General features: G+C 43.0%; 1 protein-coding gene across 1 annotated transcript; it reads left to right on the forward strand.

Moving 5' to 3' along the window:
* Positions 1–205: 205 nt before the first annotated feature.
* On the forward strand, positions 206–11,258 carry DACT1 (dishevelled binding antagonist of beta catenin 1). Its single transcript, XM_020893665.2, has 4 exons — positions 206–931; positions 3,123–3,255; positions 4,358–4,513; positions 8,324–11,258. Exons 1-4 carry the CDS (start codon positions 587–589, stop codon positions 10,102–10,104), a joined length of 2,415 nt encoding a protein of 804 aa, XP_020749324.2. The 5' UTR covers positions 206–586; the 3' UTR covers positions 10,105–11,258.
* The last annotated feature ends 6,863 nt before the right edge of the window (positions 11,259–18,121 follow it).

Genomic DNA, 18,121 nt, shown 5'->3' on the forward strand with positions numbered 1-18,121 from the left:
CCCTTGGCGGACCCAGCCAGCGAAGCCGGCTGTAACAGGATGCTGGGGCTTGGGGTGCTCGCCCCCGGCTTTGTGCGATTGTAAAGAACCAATAAGAAGCGAGGCAAAAACTGGGTGCCGTAAACCCGAAAAGGGGGCGAGCAGGCCCGCGGGAAGAGCGGGGGAGGGGAGAGGGAGGAGCGGGGAGGGCCAGGCGAGCAGGAGGCCGGCGCCGAGCGCGAGCGGCGCCCCTGACACTAGAGGGGGAAGCCGAGGGGGAGCGGGCCTCGCAGCCGAGGGGCCGGCGCGGGGAGGCGGGCGCCGGGCGGGGGTTCGCCTGGCCGCCGCGCGTGACGTAGCGCCGGGCAGGGCGTTATCAGCTGCGGGGCCGCGGCGAGGGACGCGCGGCGACAGCGGACGGCGCCGCCCGGGGCCCGGACGGCTGCAGCCCGGGGCCGCGCGCGGGTCCTGAGCGCTCCGGGTGCCCGCCCCCGCCGCCGCGCCCTGCCGCCCGGAGGCATGAGCCCGAGGCCGCAGCCCTAGCGCCCGCTTCTCCGCCCGGGCGGCCCGGCTGCGAGGACGGGTGCGCGCGGCCGGGTTGGGGGCCATGAAGCCGAGTCCGACCGGGACGGCTAAGGAGCAGGAGCCGCCGGCGCTGGCCCGGGGAGAGCAGCGCACGGCGGAGCCTGAGGGGCGCTGGCGGGAGAAGGGCGAGGCGGACACGGAGCGGCAGCGCACCCGCGAGCGGCAGGAGGCCACGCTGGCCGGGCTGGCGGAGCTGGAGTACCTGCGCCAGCGCCAGGAGCTGCTGGTCCGGGGCGCCCTGCGCGGCACCGGCGGCGCGGGGGCCGCTGCAGCCCGCTCCGGGGAGCTGCCGGGGGAGGCGACGCAGCGCAACCGCCTGGAGGAGAAGTTCTTGGAGGAGAACATCTTGCTGCTGCGGAAGCAATTGGTAGGTCGTACCCGGAGGTGGGGGCACGGTTGTCCCTGCAGACGGCCGGGGATCGGGCAGGTGGTCCGTGGTGGGTGCCTCTAGCTAGGAGCAACCCTCTGGCTTCCCGGGACCCCCGCCCGGCCCTTCCCTGACCTGGGTTCCTGCGGGTCCCCGGGGGCGCGTGGGTTGCCGACGCCCACGCGATCCCGGCGTGTGCCCGCTTTGTGTCAGGTGAGGGGCCGGAGACCCGGCGCGGACTGCCCGGGCGAGGGTGGCCGCTCTCTCCTCCGGCCCTGCCTTCGGGATTCTTGGAGTCGTCTGGTCGGAACCTCCAATCGCTCTAGTTAAACGAATGCCTGCCGTCTCCCCGAAGGTTAAACCCTCATTTAAAATAGCATTTCTTTGGAGGGCTTCTTGCCTTCAGTTCCTCCCGCCGAGAGGGGACAAAAGCCGAGGAGGGGACTTTGGGGGCGCGATTGACTGTCCAGTGCCGAATTTTACTATTACACGGAAGCGGCCGCGGGGAGCCCTGCCTGCCTCTCCCTGGGCTCCCCCACTCCAGCCTGCCAGCTTTTGCCTACTCTGCTGCTTAATTTCAGATAGAAGCCCTTTGTATAAGCCGGCTAAAACAGATGCACATGATGGAAATTTGGCTGGAGAAAGTGCCCCCTCCTCTCATACGTTCTGCTCGTTGTGACTTGAGGTGGAGGTGGGCGGAAGGGAAAACCTCCTCTCAGGGAGCATTTATCATATTGGATTTGTGTCAGCATCTCAGACATTCTCTGCCGTCTTCATTAACGGGGAAGAAAAAGAACTTTGACGCTTAATGTATTGATGAACAGCTTTGACCCAGCCTCAGAGAAATGGCGGCAGCTTTGTTTCCATGACCTCAAAAATGTAGTTTTGAAAACAGAAAAAAAAAAAAAGAAAGAAAGAAAATCCTTATCTGACCATGTGATGCTATCTTAAACTAGACACCCACTAGATAATGTCTCTCTTGCTGAGTGATGCCGTGTGGTTGTCCAGTGTTTTCTTGTATTATCTTTTTTGAAATAATTTGTCTCTCTCTTTTTTGAGCATCAAAGTGATTTTACTTGTTTGGTTCATTTTTTCCTGAAGAAATTCTTTCTAACAAGCAAGCATGTTATGTGTCCAAGCTTTTCAAGTTCAAGGACAGACAGGAGGAACACATACTCATTTGCGTCTGTTTTGTAAGGCCGTGTGGAAGTAGTGGTTTGTGCAATATTTCAGGGTTGGCATTTTGCTGTGGTTTTGGTAGCAGACTGATTCAATTGTTGCTGGTTATGCCTGGTCATTGACATTGTGTGCATTGTCTTATACAATAGCACCTTCTTGTCTTCATGAATCTCACAATTGTGAGTGGCGCATTCCTGTTGTTCCCTGGAGAGGAGCAGGACAGCATGTCAGGAGAATTCCCGTCCAGTCAGTGTTTGTGGTACTATTTTCATTTGTAGACTTGGCGTTTGTGATTTGAACCAGATGCCTTTGAGTTTTTGTTTTTTTTTTTTTTTTTGCTTTCCCAGCAATAGGAAGCACTAGGTGGCGGTGTGACAGCACTACAGCCTGTCACCTTTGGAAACCCGAGTTGAGTTCAAATCTTGATGGCCCTTCCCTTGAGGGTTTTGGATTCTGCCAGCTCACATTATACTTGGCACAGGCTGTTAGTATTAGTTTCTCTCTTTCAAAGGCCCTAAGACTGATTAAACCCCACAAAGTGACTAATAGAAATCAAAGCTCTGCAGGACATTTGGCCAGAAAATCTCACCTGAGAAAGATTATAGTGTATTGTAGGAAATCTGTTACACTCTGACTTCAAATTAAAGAGTCTACTGTGAAGTACTGTTTTCTAATAAATTGCCTGTACACAGAGGTTTTTTAAAAAAAGTCTCAGTGGGTTTTTCATATCCCTACCTATAAAAAGTAGGTTTGTATATATATTAGCTGAAACTGAAAGCAAGTCTTGTTTTTATGAAGAAACTTTATATCACCACAAAATGTGAGAAAGTGGAATTAAACAGGACATATTCTTGGAAGTTTTTCTTTGCTTCAGGTCATCCAGTAAAATTTTGGTTTTGGAAAATTTAGGGATCTCTTCAGATGGTAATTTGAATACATAGAGCCAACTTTGTAGTTGTTTGTCACCAAAATGTTTTTTTTTTTTTCCCCTTCTCTGTTTCTTCCTCATTAGAATTGTTTGAGGAGAAGAGATGCCGGTTTGTTGAACCAGTTGCAGGAACTCGACAAGCAGATAAGTGACTTGAGACTGGATGTGGAAAAGACGTCTGAAGAGCACCTGGAGACAGACAGCCGCCCCAGCTCAGGTGAGTGTGGGGGCACAAGGAGAAACGCTGCCGTCAGGAGTTCTGTCTCTGAGGCCCCCTGTGCTTGGCGTCCCCAGACCTGCAAAGGACAAAGGAGTTTGTTTCCAGTACAGAGACGCTACAGCAAAACAAAACAAGGAAAGTCTGTTATTCAGTTGCATGACAGGGAAACAAAATCAGCAATGAATTTATTGAAATATAGTTGATTTACAGTGATGTGTTAATTTCTGCTGTTTAGCAGAGTGATTCAGTTATTTGTATACATATCCTTTTTTCACGTTCTTTTCTATTATGGATTATCACAGGATATAGTTTCCTGTGCTGTACAGTAGGATCTTGTTGTTTGTGTTTTCTTTTTTTTAAATTGATTTTTAATTGGGAGAAAATTGCCATCCATTTTCTATGTAATGATTTGTATCAGCCAATGCCAGACTCCCAATCTATCCCTGCCCACCACTCCCCAGCAACCACAAGTCTGTTCTCTTATGTCTGTGAGTCTTATTTCTGTTTCATAGATGAGTTCATTAGACAACAAAATTTTTAACAATGAGACTCAGCTGACTGAAGTCCCCTGAGTTTAAAAATAAAAGCTTCTATGCAAATTTCTGGAAGCACGATCCTCCTTTGAAACTTGAGAAAGTCGGAACAGGGCTAGAAAATTAGTCACACTTCAACTTCCTGAGACCACTTCAAAAGTTTTCTTTTTTCCCTCTAAACCATTTGGCTGCTTACATAGATTTGTTTTTCTCTTCAAGTTATTTTTTCTGAAATGTTTGTGAAAAAGTTGACACTCTGACAGATCTGAGTCTCTTTCCTTGCCCATCTTTAAAGGTGGGGTCAAGGAGGAAGGTCAGTTTGAGAGTGAGAGTACTCTCAACTTTGAAATGTACTCATACTTATGGGCTCTTTGCCTTTTTCTGAGGATTGCTGGAAACGAAACTCTAAAGTCAAGACACTATATCTCATGAACCAAAATTGCCACCCCCCCCCCCATATTCTCTCTTTTCTCTCTTTTGTACATGATTACCCCTTTTCCTTTTAAGCACAAATGTGTGTTTTTGCTTGACATGATCTTAACCTTAAGTGATGTTTTGATTTGTAGGGTTTTATGAACTGAGTGATGGGGCTTCGGGATCCCTGTCCAATTCCTCGAACTCGGTCTTTAGTGAGTGTTTATCCAGTTGTCATTCCAGCACGTGCTTCTGCAGCCCCTTGGAGGCAACCTTGACTATTTCAGATGGTTGCCCCAAATCTGCAGGTAAGACTTTTTAGAATTGACATTTTAAAAATTTATTTTTAATTGGAGGATAATTGCTTTACAGCATTGTCTTGGCTTCTGTCACACAACAATTTGAATCAGGCTTAAACATACATATGTCTCCTCTCTCTTGAACCTACCCCCACTGCACACCATCCTACCCCTCTAAGTTGTCACAGAGCACTGCATTGAGCTCCCTGTGTTATATAGAAATTTCCCATAAGCTATCTGTTTTACGTATGGTAATATATGTTTCAATGCTACTCTCTCAATTGGTTCCATCTTCTTCTCGCTGTATCCAAAGTCTGTTCTCTATATCTGCTTCTCTATTCCTGTCCTGCAAATAGGTTCATCCGTACCATGTTTCTAGATTCCATATATATGCATTAATATATGATATTTGTTTTTCTCTTTCTGACTTACTTCACTGCATAATAGGCTCTATACCTTCCTAGAACTGACTCAAATGACTTCCTTTTTATGGCTGAGTAATTTTCGATTGTGTATATATACCACAACTTCTTTATCTACAGAATTGATAGACATTTTTAATTGGAAGGGGTCAAAGGTCCTTAAAAGTTGTCTAGCTTCAGCCCCTTCTACTGATGAAAAACGAAGACAGAGAACTTCATCTGCTTTTTGCCTTTAGTGCCATAGCTGCATCTAGAATCAAGATCACCACTATTCCCAGTCCTTTTTTGGTGTTACCTGGCTTTATATCCTGATGGTAGCAAGATAGCTTATCTTTAGAAAGCCTGTCCCAATATTATAGATCTTGAGCTCTGTTTCTGAATCTTTGCTGTTAACTTGTTTGCATTTTGTTTTCAAAATTACTTTAGATCTGTTTTCTTCTTCCTTTAATCATTTAAAGTTAAGGCTTCCCTGGTAACTCAGTCGGAAAAGAATCCTTCTGCATTGCAGGAGACCACCTGCAATGCAGGAGACCCAGGTTTGATTCCTGGGTCAGGAAGATCCCCTGGAGAAGGATATGGCAACTCACTCCAGTATTCTTGCCTGGGAGATCCCATGGACAGAGGAGCCTGGCAGGCTACAGTCCATGGGGTCATAGGAGTTGGACATGACTAGTGGTTTAGTGACTACACCACCACCACCAAAGCTTCCATCGAGTTAAATATATCTGTCAGCCTGCTTAAGAGCTGCTTGGCTCTTCTGGCGGCAGTGGCCCCTCCGTGTTCTCCAGAATGCCTTGCATGATGGCAGCTCTCTCTTCTTTTAGTAGGTGGATGGGGTTAGATCCCCTCCACCATTTCCTCCATTTGGGGCTATTATTGCAGTGATCTCTAGAGAGAATCATGCCATTGTTGGTTCTGGAAGAGTTTCTCCATTTCCACTATGTGTCTCACACACTGCTGTATGCTCTGCATACATTTCTCTGCTTTGAATCCTCCATACAGTTCTGCAAGGTGCAAGTGTTGTCAGAAACCATTTTATATATCAGAAAATGGAGGCCCGGTGAGGTTAAGTTTGGTAAGTTGCTTAAGACTATATATAGCGAGTAAGTGGCAGAGGCAGGGTTCAAGCTTAGGACTAACTGCCAGATCCTTGTTTTTCCAACACACTAAGGGAATTCAGCAAGTGTTGTGTTCAACCTTCTCATCAAACAGGAAGAATTACATGCCTTTTGTCAGAGGCTTCTCTTTGCTGAATGGTAGAGTTGTTGCTGAAATTTGGGACATCTGCCTTAATTCTGATTTAATGTGATTTCTCAGAAGAGCAGAGACAATACAGAGATTAGAGGAGGTGATAGGTTCTGGCACAAGTCACTATACCCTTGGTTTTATGTATTGTCCACTTAGGTATAGGCTGAATTTCTGAGTCTCAGCAGTGCAAACATAACACCAAACAACTGAGGCTGCTAATCACCTGGTGTCTTTGTAGTGTGTGTTGTTAGCAGCAATCATTTGGGGAAGCACAGATCTATGTTATCTAGAGTGTCTGGGTCTCAAATTCATTGGTAATTGATGCCTTTCATTCTGCAGATTTGGTTTCAGAGGGAAGTTTTATAAACCCATTAAAGGTACTTTGGTATAGGTTTTCCTTAAGGACAGACTCCTCTATCCCAAATGTTACATATTCTCATAATTGAGACAGTTGGGTTGGCCTTTGGGGGCTGGGATGTCTGTCTTGTTTCTTAACTCTAGAAAAGAGGGAATAGGGATGAGGGGTGTCATGTAGCTAAATGTGGCTTTAAGTAAGATAAGGATAGGCCTTGGGGTAGTGAGGAAGAATGGGCACAGATATTAGCTAGAGAGATTTCCCCTTCTTACAACAAGCTGTTTATTGGGAATAAATATCATTAAATATGATAAATATAATAATATAAATATGTTTATTGGGATTAAATATCATTTCTGGGTCTAGATTGGCCCTGCCACCCAGACTGCTAATAATCATTGAAATTCACAGGGCTTTCCTTTAAACAATTAACATAGAATCTAGCACATAGTAGCTTTTCAATATTTGAGTGAATAAATATAATTACAATGGAAAGCAAATTAAATAGGGACAAAAACTTTGATCTTCTGTAACTAAAAGTCACTCAAAGAAAGGAAAGTGAAGTCACTCAGTTGTGTCCTACTCTTTGTGACCCCATGGACCAGTAACTTACCAGGCTCCTCTGTCCATGGGATTTTCCAGGCAAGAGTACTGGAGTGGGTTGCCATTTCCTTCTCCAGGGGATCTTCCCGACCCTGTGATCAAACCTGGGTCTCCCGCATTGCAGGCAGACACTTTACCGTCTTAGCTACCAGGGAAGCGAAAGTCACTCAGAGGATTTGATATTATAATATATACCAGGATAAGAGATCAGAATAATCTAATTAAGCAAGAAAGCTTGATTTCATTATATTTCGGCATCTATGTTTTTGAGATGTGGAAATTTTATTCATTAGTACTACTCCTCAATCTTTTAAAGCCTCATCAAAAATTCCTTCATAAAATATTGTGCTTTTTTAGTATCACTATTAAAAACATAAGGTGACTATTATTTAAATTTAGTCTTGATTGAAATTAGATTAGTTTCCCTGACCTTTCAATTGACAGTTATATTCAAACACATGTCATTAAGAATTAGGTCTTAAAAAAAATTCAAAATGAGGAGAAAGGCCATGAAAGTATAGTTTATCTCAAATATTTAAAGGGAAACCAGGAATAGAACATAGAAGGGAAAGTGGCCCAGAGAAAGAATGGCTCAAAAAACATTTATTTTTCCAGTTATAAATGCAGCACATATACTTTTACTGACAAGTTAGAAAATAGAAAAAGAAGAAAGTACCATTACTTGCTTTCCTACCACTTTGAGATGCTACTATTAGCATCTTCGCATGCTTCATTTCAGACTTTTTTCTGTGACTATATCATCTTAATAAAATTATAAAATTATGATTTTCACTTCACTTTCAAATGTTTTCCATATATTATTCAATAGTTTGAAAGTATTTTTAATGGCTGATTATTTTTCCTTCAGAGTTATATCCTGTTAAAAATTCCTTTGTTGATTATTTTTTTCCTCATCCAGTAGTATGAACTGTATGTGAAATAATAGAGTAGCTTGTCTAGTATTTGTTGATTCTTTGTTATTATCTCACTACCCCTGAATTTGTCTTCATAGAAACTGGCCTGATCAAGCTGGTGCTGACCAGTTCATTTCTTCAGAGTGTACCTTTAAATGTTTTTCAGATCTCATACGATGGCTGGAATATAAAGAAGGCCATTGTGAAGACCAGGCCTCAAGGGCAGTTGGCTGTTTCCCCTCCACACCACAATCTAATTTCCTTGCTGTCATTGCAGATGTGAATCCCAAGTACCAGTGTGATCTGGTGTCTAAAAATGGGAATGATGTGTATCGCTACCCCAGTCCACTTCATGCCGTGGCCGTGCAGAGCCCAATGTTCCTCCTCTGCCTGACCGGCAACCCGCTGAGGGAAGAGGAGCGGCTTGGTAACCATGCCAACGACGTCTGTGCGGGATCTGAGCTGGACACCGTCAAGACAGACACTAACTTACCATCTCCAAGCAGTTTGTGGTCTGCTCCCCATCCTTCATCCAGCAAGAAGATGGATGGTTACATTCTGAGCCTGGTCCAGAAAAAAACCCACCCAGTAAGGACCAACAAACCGAGGACCAGTGTAAACGCTGACCCCACGAAGGGGCTTCTGAGGAATGGGAGCGTTTGTGTCAGAGTGACTGGGGGCGTCTCACAGGGCAACAGTGGGAACCTTAAGAATTCGAAACAGGTGCCTTTGCCCTCCGGAGGCATCCCTTCTTTGGACAATGGGGCCTTCTCCCCACCAAAACAGTGGTCAAAAGAATCAAAGCCAGAACCTCTGGAAAGCAAGAGGTTGCCCGCGCCTGAAGGCTGTTCTCCAGGCACTGCTACCGAACTTCAAGGTAAGCATCTGCCCAAAACCTCCAAGCCCGTCTCCCAGGAACATGCGAGGTGTCCCCCCGCTGGGACAGGGGAGTCCTCTAAGGAAAGCGGGCAGATCCCAGCTGCCTCTCCGAAAGAGAGCCCTGGGAGGGTCCTGGCACCGCTGCAAGAGAACAAAGTGGTCCAGCCACTGAAAAAGGTGCCACAGAAAAACAGCCCGCAGGCAGGCACTCTGGCGCCCCCTCCCGCCGCCTCAGCCCTGCTGCCCCCCACTTTCCCGGCGGAAGAGCGGCCGGCCCTGGATTTCAGAAGCGAGGGCTCCTCTTCTCAGAGCCTGGAGGAAGGGCCCCTGGGGAAGGCGCCGCCCGTCCTGGCGCCGCCCCCGGGGGTCAGGCCGCCCCGGGGTGCGCGCCCCGCGGCCGCCCTGAGGGGCTCCGCCGTGAAGCACCGGGCGCCGGCCGTCCACGGGCCGGAAAGTGCTCTGCCCGCTGTGAGGGAGAAGGCCCGAGCGGCCGGCAAGAAGTGTCGGTTCCCCGACGACACGGATACAAATAAGAAACTGCGGCGAGCCCCGGCGAAGGCGCGGCGGGGCGGGGGCGGCCAGGCCGACGCGGGGCTCCCCAGCCGGCCGCTGGGGACGGGCCACCGCGCGGGGAGCCGGGCGCACGGCCACGGCCACGGCCGGGAGGCGGTGGTGGCCAAGCCCAAGCACAAGCGCACCGACTCGCGGCGGTGGAGGTCGGCCGCCGAGGTGTCGTACGAGGAGGCGCTGCGGCGCGCGCGGCGGGGCCGGCGGGAGGCCGCGGGGCTGTTTGCGGCCGGGCCTTACGCCAGCCCTTACGCGTACGCGGCCAGCGACTCCGAGTACTCGGCCGAGTGCGAGTCCCTGTTCCACTCCACCGTGCTGGACACCAGCGAGGACGAGCGCAGCAACTATACCACCAACTGCTTCGGCGACAGCGAGTCCAGCGTGAGCGAGGGTGACTTCGTGGGCGACAGCACGAGCACCAGCGATTCGGAGGAGAGCGGGGGCTTGATCTGGTCCCAGTTCGTGCAGACGCTGCCGCTGCAGCCGGTCCCGGCTCCCGACCTCCGCCACAACCCCACCAAAACCTTCGTCAAGATTAAGGCCTCACACAACCTCAAGAAGAAGATCCTCCGCTTTCGGTCGGGCTCTTTGAAACTGATGACGACCGTCTGAGGCACGTCCTCCGTGAAGAGAGTGGGGCTCTCTAGTTCCCCCCCAGTCGGTGGTGTCTGCCTTTTTTGTGTGTAATAATTTCACGGAGTGCTTTCCTTTGGTTAAGAGAAAACCGAGGTGAATTTTTGTCTCATCTTCGTCACGTATGGACACTAGTGCCTTTAATGGAAGGTAAAGAATGTTTTTTTTTTTGCTGGTTAGAAGTGAATATTGAGTTTCTAATGGTGGTGACAGTGAGTGAATTTTGTGGTATCAGATTTTTCTTTGAAATGGTCTGAGCATTGGTGAAGGCACAGGTTTTGATGTTCAGGTGTTAAGTGGACGAGACCTTTTGATCTGGAGGTCAGGTGGATGGCATTTGAGGACATGCATTTGCTTCTTTGGTTCTTCAGGGCAGCGTCGCCATGAGGGTTTTCCTGTTGGGGGTATCACATACAGTTGTGTGAAGCAGATACAAGGGGCAGTCATGGTTTTCTGTCATTTTTTATATATTCTGCTTTTCTCAGATGTAGCCCCATTCTGTTTTCTTCTCAGAACTGTTTGGTTTACTGGACTCAGAACTTGAAGACCACACCCTACATCCAGAAAGGTGATCTGGGTAGGGAGGCTGGTAATACCTTAAAAGGATTCGCTAAAACCTTTGCCACCCTTGGTGCCTAGGCCCTGGTTACAGTAACCCCTTCTAGGGCCATTTACCCAAAATTGATGCCTTTCTCCCCCTCTCTGATTTACAGCAGATCCAACCATTCCTCCTTTGGAAACTTGCCTTTGGTATAAGTTTTCATCTTTGGGTGCAGAGAAATTCACTCCTAATGAAATAACTCTTGGGTGCGACTCCAAGCTCAGAACTGCTCACAGAGCACTGTGCCATTTAAATATCAGCCCAAACATATTCGTGCAATCCAGTCCAGATTGGACCACTGACCCTGCCTTGGAAGGGCTTTTTTTAAAAAAAAAATTTTTTGGTAAACAGTATTGTGTAAAATTGCTTTTTTATATCAATATATGCATGTTTTGTGCATGAGTAGTATTTGTTTTGATATTCCTGTTGATGTTAAATGACTGTATGATATAAACAGTATGTGTTTTTATATATCTTTGTGTAAATTTAATATAACACATTATATGCTGTAATAAACGATTTGTTTTCCTGCTGTTAAGTTTGTTATTTGGGTATAAAACCAGATGTTTACACCTATAAATCTTGTGCTGATTATTGTGGGATTTATATTAGGCCTATTCTAGCATTTGAAATATTATTTACAATAATTAAGGCAGATTTTAAGAGTATTCGAAGGGATGGTACATAAATGAGGACAAGCAATTCACTTGTTGAGAATGGTTGAGGTGCTTCTTTAAAACTGAAGGTACATTTAATATTTTCTAAGGAAAATATTTCTGTGAAAACCTCCTCTCTCCCCCAGCTTCTAAGTATGAAAATTTTTCAACATGGAAAAGTTGAAAGGATAGTACAGTAAACACCTGTGTAACTACCACCTAGATTCAACAATTGTTAACATTTTGCCATGCATGCTTTAACACTCTATATGAATATATTAGGTTAAACTATATTGCTGGTTTTGTGGGTTGAAGACAGATTTTGGTAATCTTTCCTGTCCCTACTACACTACTACATCATTTTAGAGTAAATTTCAGGCATCATGATGTTTCATTTATAAAAACCAGGTATTTCCTAAGAACAAGGTGATTCTATATAACCACAACACCATGATCACACCTAAGGAAAATTGACAATAATTCTTAATATCAAATGTTTAATCTCTATTCAATAACTTTCCAGTTTGTTTCAAGATTTTTTAAATAGCAGCTTCACTGCTCCCTCCAACCAGGATTCAGTCAGTTATACTGTGTGTTTGGCTATAGATCCCTAGTCTTAGAATTTGTTGTTGTCAGTTGCTCAGTAGTGCCCGACTCTTTGCAACTCCATGGACTGCAGAACACCAGGCTTCCCTGTCCTTCACCATCTCCTGGAGTTTCCTCAAACTCATGTCGATTGAGTCAGTGATGCCATCCAACCACCTTGTCCTATGTTGTCCCTTCTCCTGCCTTCAGGCTTTCCCAGCATCAGGATCTTAATCTTAGAGTAACCTCTCCATATTTTTTTATAATGACATTTGGTTGTTAAAGTCAGCACAGTTGTCTTGTAGAAGGGCCCCATTCTGGATTTGGTTGTTTATGTTTTTTTTTTTTTAACATCTTCTAGTCCCTCTATTTTCTGTAAACAGTGAGGGCTTGATTGGATTCAGGTTTGAACAGTCTTGGAAAGAAAATTTCACTAGTGCCCTTGCAGACTTTTATTGCTTCACATCAAGAAACAGAATATCAGGTTACCTACTATTACTGAATTTAAGAGTGATCCCTTAGTCAAGTTAGTGAGCAGAGCTTTCTCCACTGTAAAGGTTTTGTTTTTCCTCTTTGCAGATGGTTAGTATTTATGAGTGATTCTTTGGTACAATGTGGATATCCTGTTCTTCATAACTTTCGACTTAATGGCTTGAGTTTACTTTGCTGATCCTTGCCTGAATCAGTTATTGCCTTGGGGATGCAACATGGTGGTTTTCTAAATATCTTTCCTTCTACTTTTATTGGGTGACATTATAGAAAAAGGAACTTTCTTTATTTTTTCCCTTTCTCTCTTTAAATGATCATGGTGAATTCGTGGATTTTTACTCATTTAATACTTTATAATCACTTCTGTGTATTGTTCTTTTTGATGCTCAACATGTCCCAAATTTGGAGAGTGAGAGGATAAATGTCATTAAAAGGAGACTGTGGAGTCAGCCCAGTCTCATTCATCTATTTATTATTGTACTCTATTAAAATGATTTTTCAGATGCTAAATTTCAGTGTAACAAAAATCTGGTAACTATCCATTTATTTATTCTGTCTCGGAAATGATCTCTTTTTCTGTATTTCTCTCTTATCTCTAAGAAGGCTTTTAACTTTTGAACTATAGCAAATTATTTCTCTGAGGCTTATAAAGATAAGGCTTTTTTTTTTTTTTTAACAAGACTTCTTTTTCTAACAAGACACCGCAGACAATTTTTGAAAATGTAGAGTTGCTAGTCTTTTCATATTTGTATGTTTTTACACATAGTCATTCTTTGACTAGAATTTCTTTGGTTGCCTGTTTAAATCTAAGCCAAGGACAAACAAGCAGATGATCTCACCATCTTTTCTAATGCTGTGTGTGATCCGATCTCTTTGGGGGCAAGTTATAAAATTTATTGTGTAAGGCAACTGTGACCTGCAGTCAGTTCTTGAATCATGTCCAGGTTGTTCTCAATAAGCATTATTTTCAGAAGAGGGACTCTTTCTAAAAACCAGCTTCTGAATAATTACATTTTAGGTGACAGAACACCAAAGAAAGAGAAGTGAGAAAAACAGGATTTTCAAAGAACCTTGGGTTTGTCCACCTCTGTCTGTTGTTTGACTTACCTGTAGCTAATAGTTGTACTACTAGAAAATTAGAAAATTGGATTTTAGAAAACTGGATTTTGTCCATTATTTTCAATGACAAATATACCTGCTTTTGTTATCTCAAACAAAAGAGCTCTTTAAAATATTTTTTCTTTATTTAAATAAATTACAAATTCTCATTTTCAGGAAGAAAAACTGTCAGTTTATATACAGATGTTTGCACTCTTAATCTTCCTCAAATCCTACCCTTTAATAATGTTGGTGTATATATTTCCATACTGTGTTATGTGTACAAACAAATATATTATCTTTATATTTTTTCTTCAAAACCAAGTCCCAGTCTATATTTATCATTCTGTAACTTACTTCTTTCATTTCATGAATATAATTCTCTGCTTCTAATGGGGTTCCAAGTATTTCCTCACTGAAGAAAAAGGCACCAGATTTTATGGGGCTACTTATTTGCCCTACTTAGAAAACTTCGAATATTTAGCAATAAAAGTGTTACCCGAGTGCTGTACACTTGCAGACCTGCTGCCTTTTTAGTTTTTAGTTTTCTCATGTGTTGTTGTTCAGTGTCTGACTCTTTGCAGCCCCAGGGACTGCAGCACTCCAGGCTTCCCTGTCCTTCACTATCTCCCAGGGTTTACTCATATTCATGTCCATTGAGTTGATGATGCCATCCAACCATCTCATCCTCTGTCACCCCCTTCTCATGTCCTCAATCTTTCCCATCATCAAGATCTTTTCCAATGAGTTGGCTGTTCGCATCAGGTGGCCAAAATACTGGAGCTGCAGCTTCAGCATCAATCCTTCCAATGAATATTCAGGGTTGATTTCCTTTAGGATTGACTGGTTTGATCTCCTTGCTGTCCAAGGGACTCTCAAGAGTCTTCTGCAGCACCATAATTTGAAAACGTCAATTCTTTGTCATTCAGCCTCACATCCATACCTGACTATTAGAAGAACTGTAGATTTGACCATACAGACCTTTGTTGGCAAAGTGATATCTCTGCTTTTTAATACGCTGTCTAGGTTTGTCATAGCTTTTCTTCCAAGGAGCAAGCATCTTTTAATTTCATGGCTGCAGTCACCTTCCTCAGTAATTTTGGAGCCCAAGAAAATAAAGTCTGTTACTGTTTCCATTGTTTTCCCCATTTATTTGCCCTGAAGTGAAGGGGCTGGATGCCATGCTCTTTGTTTTTTAAACGTTGTGTTTTAAGCCAGCCTTTTCACTCTCTTTCACTTTCGATTCATCAAGAGACTGTTTAGTTCCTCTTTTCTTTCTGCCATAAGGGTGGTGTCATCTGCATGTCTGAGGTTATTGACATTTTTCCTGGCAATCTTGATTCCAGCTTGTGCTTCATCCAGTCTGGCATTTTGTTCACTGTAGTTTATTAATTTTTACTGTGAGGTCACTTCAGTGGGCTATTATTGGGGGAAATCTTGTGAGGCTTGATTAAGGATTTTGCCATACTGAGGCGTTGTGTCTTTTTTCCCCCTAGATGCCTTAGGGACATATTCATGCTGGACCACTTTTAAGTTCATTTCTCTGTGTTGGGGTTACCTGCCCACAGAGGTAGTACAAGTTCAAATCCTAAACCCCCATGGAAGTAGGCTGGTTACACGTTCTCAGAGCAGATATTTCCCACGGCAGAAGAGCTTCCTTATTTTCAGCCTGGGCCAGGGAGTGAAATTTTTTCTTGGACCAACCCTTCACTGAGGGTGTATCCCTTCTGTGCCTGTAGAAATATGAAGAGGTCTCAGTCCCAAATGCTACAAGTCCTTGTCTTCATGTGCCTTGCTTCAGGGGCCAGAAATTTCTCCCTCTACTCTCCAAAGGTAGACCGAACGTGGGTGCATTTATAGTGAAATCAATATACGTTTATGAGGATGTTTGTTAATAGTTTACCCATCATTTCTAAGTGTTTTACAGTGAAGTGATTAGGTTATCTAGCCCATCAAAGGGCTGGAAATAAAATCCACAGAGGTATCCATTCATTGCCTTTGCCAATAAGTTGCATTCTCATTTCCTTCTCTCATTTTGGTACAGTATTATCAAGGTACAACTGAAGTATGATAAAATGCACATATTTGAACTTTACAGTTTGATCAGTTTTGACATACGTTATATAATTATGTAATCACCACAATCAAAACAATGAACACTTCCATCATTCTCAAAAGTGTCCTTGAGATCTTTGTGTCCTGTCTCTCTCTCTCTCTTGCCTTCCACCCCTTTCCCCAGAAAATCACTAATCTGCTTTCTGTCACTATAGAATACTTTGTGTTGTCTAGAATTCTGTATAAATGAAATTAAACAGTGTGTACCCTCTTTTGCCTGAATTTTTCATTCTTCATAATGATTTTTAGGTTTATGTATATTTCTTCGTGTCTCAACAGTTCTTTTCTGCTTTATTGCACCCTCTTTTGCCTGAATTTTTCATTCTTCATAATGATTTTTAGGTTTATGTCTATTTCTTCGTGTCTCAATAGTTCTTTTCTGCTTTATTGCTGAGTTGTATTCTTCTATACAGATAAATAATGATTTGTTTATCCCATTTACTTGATGGACATTTGGGTTATTTCCAGTTTGGGGATATTATAAATAAATCTGTGAAGAACGTTCATGTACAGGTCTTTGTGTGAACAGATGTCTTTGTTTCCTTTGGGTAAATGAAATGCGTTAGTCTTATGGTAGGTGAATGTTTTAGAAATTGCAAAAATATATTCCAAACAAGATGTACTATTTTACATTCTTACAAGTGACATAATGAGAGTTTCAGTTGCTTCATATCCTTACTATCATTTGGCGTGCTCAGTCTGTTTAGTTTTAGCCAATTTAATGGATGTGTAGTGGTATCCTATTGTGGCCTTAATTTGAACTTCCTTGATAACTAAGAATGTTGAACACCTTTTAATGTGTTTATTGGCCATCTGTCTATCTTCTTTGATGAAGTATCTGTTCACATAGTTTGTCTATGGGTTGTTGGGCTTCTCATGAATACATTGTGAGAGTTTTTCTTTTTTAAAAACTTAATATAAAAGTCCTCTGACGAGTATTGTGAGTATTTTCTCCTAGTCCATGGCTTGCCTTTTCACTTTAATGGTGTCTTATGAGGAACAGACATCTTTAATTTTAATCAAGTCCCACTTTTTATTTTTTCTTTTATGGTTAGTGATTTTGGCATCCCATCTAAGAAGCGTTTGCCTAATCCGAGGTTGTGAAGATCTTCTCCTATGCTTTCTTCTAGAAATATTATGGTTTTAGGTTTACATGCAGATCAAATGACATATTCTGAGTTAATTTTTGGGATATGATGGGAGGTGAGGACGGATGTTCACTTTTCCAAAAGATATTCATTCAGTCAAGTACTATTCATTGAAATGATTTTCACTTCTGACTTGGCACCTTTGTGTGTGTGTGTGTATATATATATATATATATATATATATATATATATGTCTGGATTCTATTTCTGTTTCATTTATCAATATGCCTATTTTTTCACCAGTGTCAACTGCCTTGATTTTTGTAGCTTTACAGTAATTAGTGAAATCAGGTAGGGCAAGTCTTCCCAACTTTGCTTTCTCATTTTCATTCTTTTTAACTCCTTTGATTATTCTTGATCCTTTTCATTATTATTTAAATTCTATAATCAGCTTATCAATTTCTACAAAACAATAAAACCCTGCCAAAATTTTTATTGGTATCACATGGAGTGTAGTTCACCATAGATGTATTCCCATCTTAAAAATAGCCTTTTCATCCATAAGTGCAATATTTATCCACTTATTTAGGTCTTTTAAATTTTCTGAAGCAATGTTTTATAGTTTTTAGCTTAAAGGTCTTAGTCATCTGTTGTTAGATTAATTCTATGCATTCTATGATTTTTGGTGATACTATAAATAGAAGTGTGAAAATTTTATTTTCTAATTGTCTGCTGGTAATATATATATATATAAGAATACAACCGATACTCTATATTGACCATAAGGGCTTCCCAGCTGGTGCAGTGGAAAAAGTATCTGCCTGCCAGTGCAGGAGATGCAAGAGATGCTGGTTCAATCCCTGGGTCGGGAAGATCCCCTGGAGAAGGAAATGGCAACCCACTTCAGTATTCTTGCCTGGAAAATTCCATGAACAGAAGAGCCTGGCAGGCTGCAGTTCATGGGGTTGCAGAGTCGGACGTGACTGAGCACAACAGCAACAATAACATTATTGACCTTAAACCCTGCTAAATTCATTTATTAGGTTTAGTAATTGCTTTGTAGAATTCTAATCTTAGACTTTTTGATATTGTTCTAAAGACCTGGAAACCTTGTTCATTTTCCCAATACTTTCTGTTCTTCAGTTTAGATGATTTCTATTGATCTATTTTCATTTTCCCTTGTTACCTATCTATTTTCTGCTATTTGGCCCATCTAGTGAATTCTAAAAAAAAATTGGATATGTATTTTTCAGTTTTAAAGTTTCCGGTTGGATTTTTTGTTGTTGTTTGCCTTTTTTTCTTTTTTGTACTTTCTGTTTCTTTACTGAGAATTTCTGTCCGTTCATTTCAAATGTGTTTTCCTC

Source organism: Odocoileus virginianus, chromosome 6 (assembly GCF_023699985.2).
Source record: "Odocoileus virginianus isolate 20LAN1187 ecotype Illinois chromosome 6, Ovbor_1.2, whole genome shotgun sequence".
Taxonomy (NCBI): Eukaryota; Metazoa; Chordata; class Mammalia; order Artiodactyla; family Cervidae; genus Odocoileus; species Odocoileus virginianus.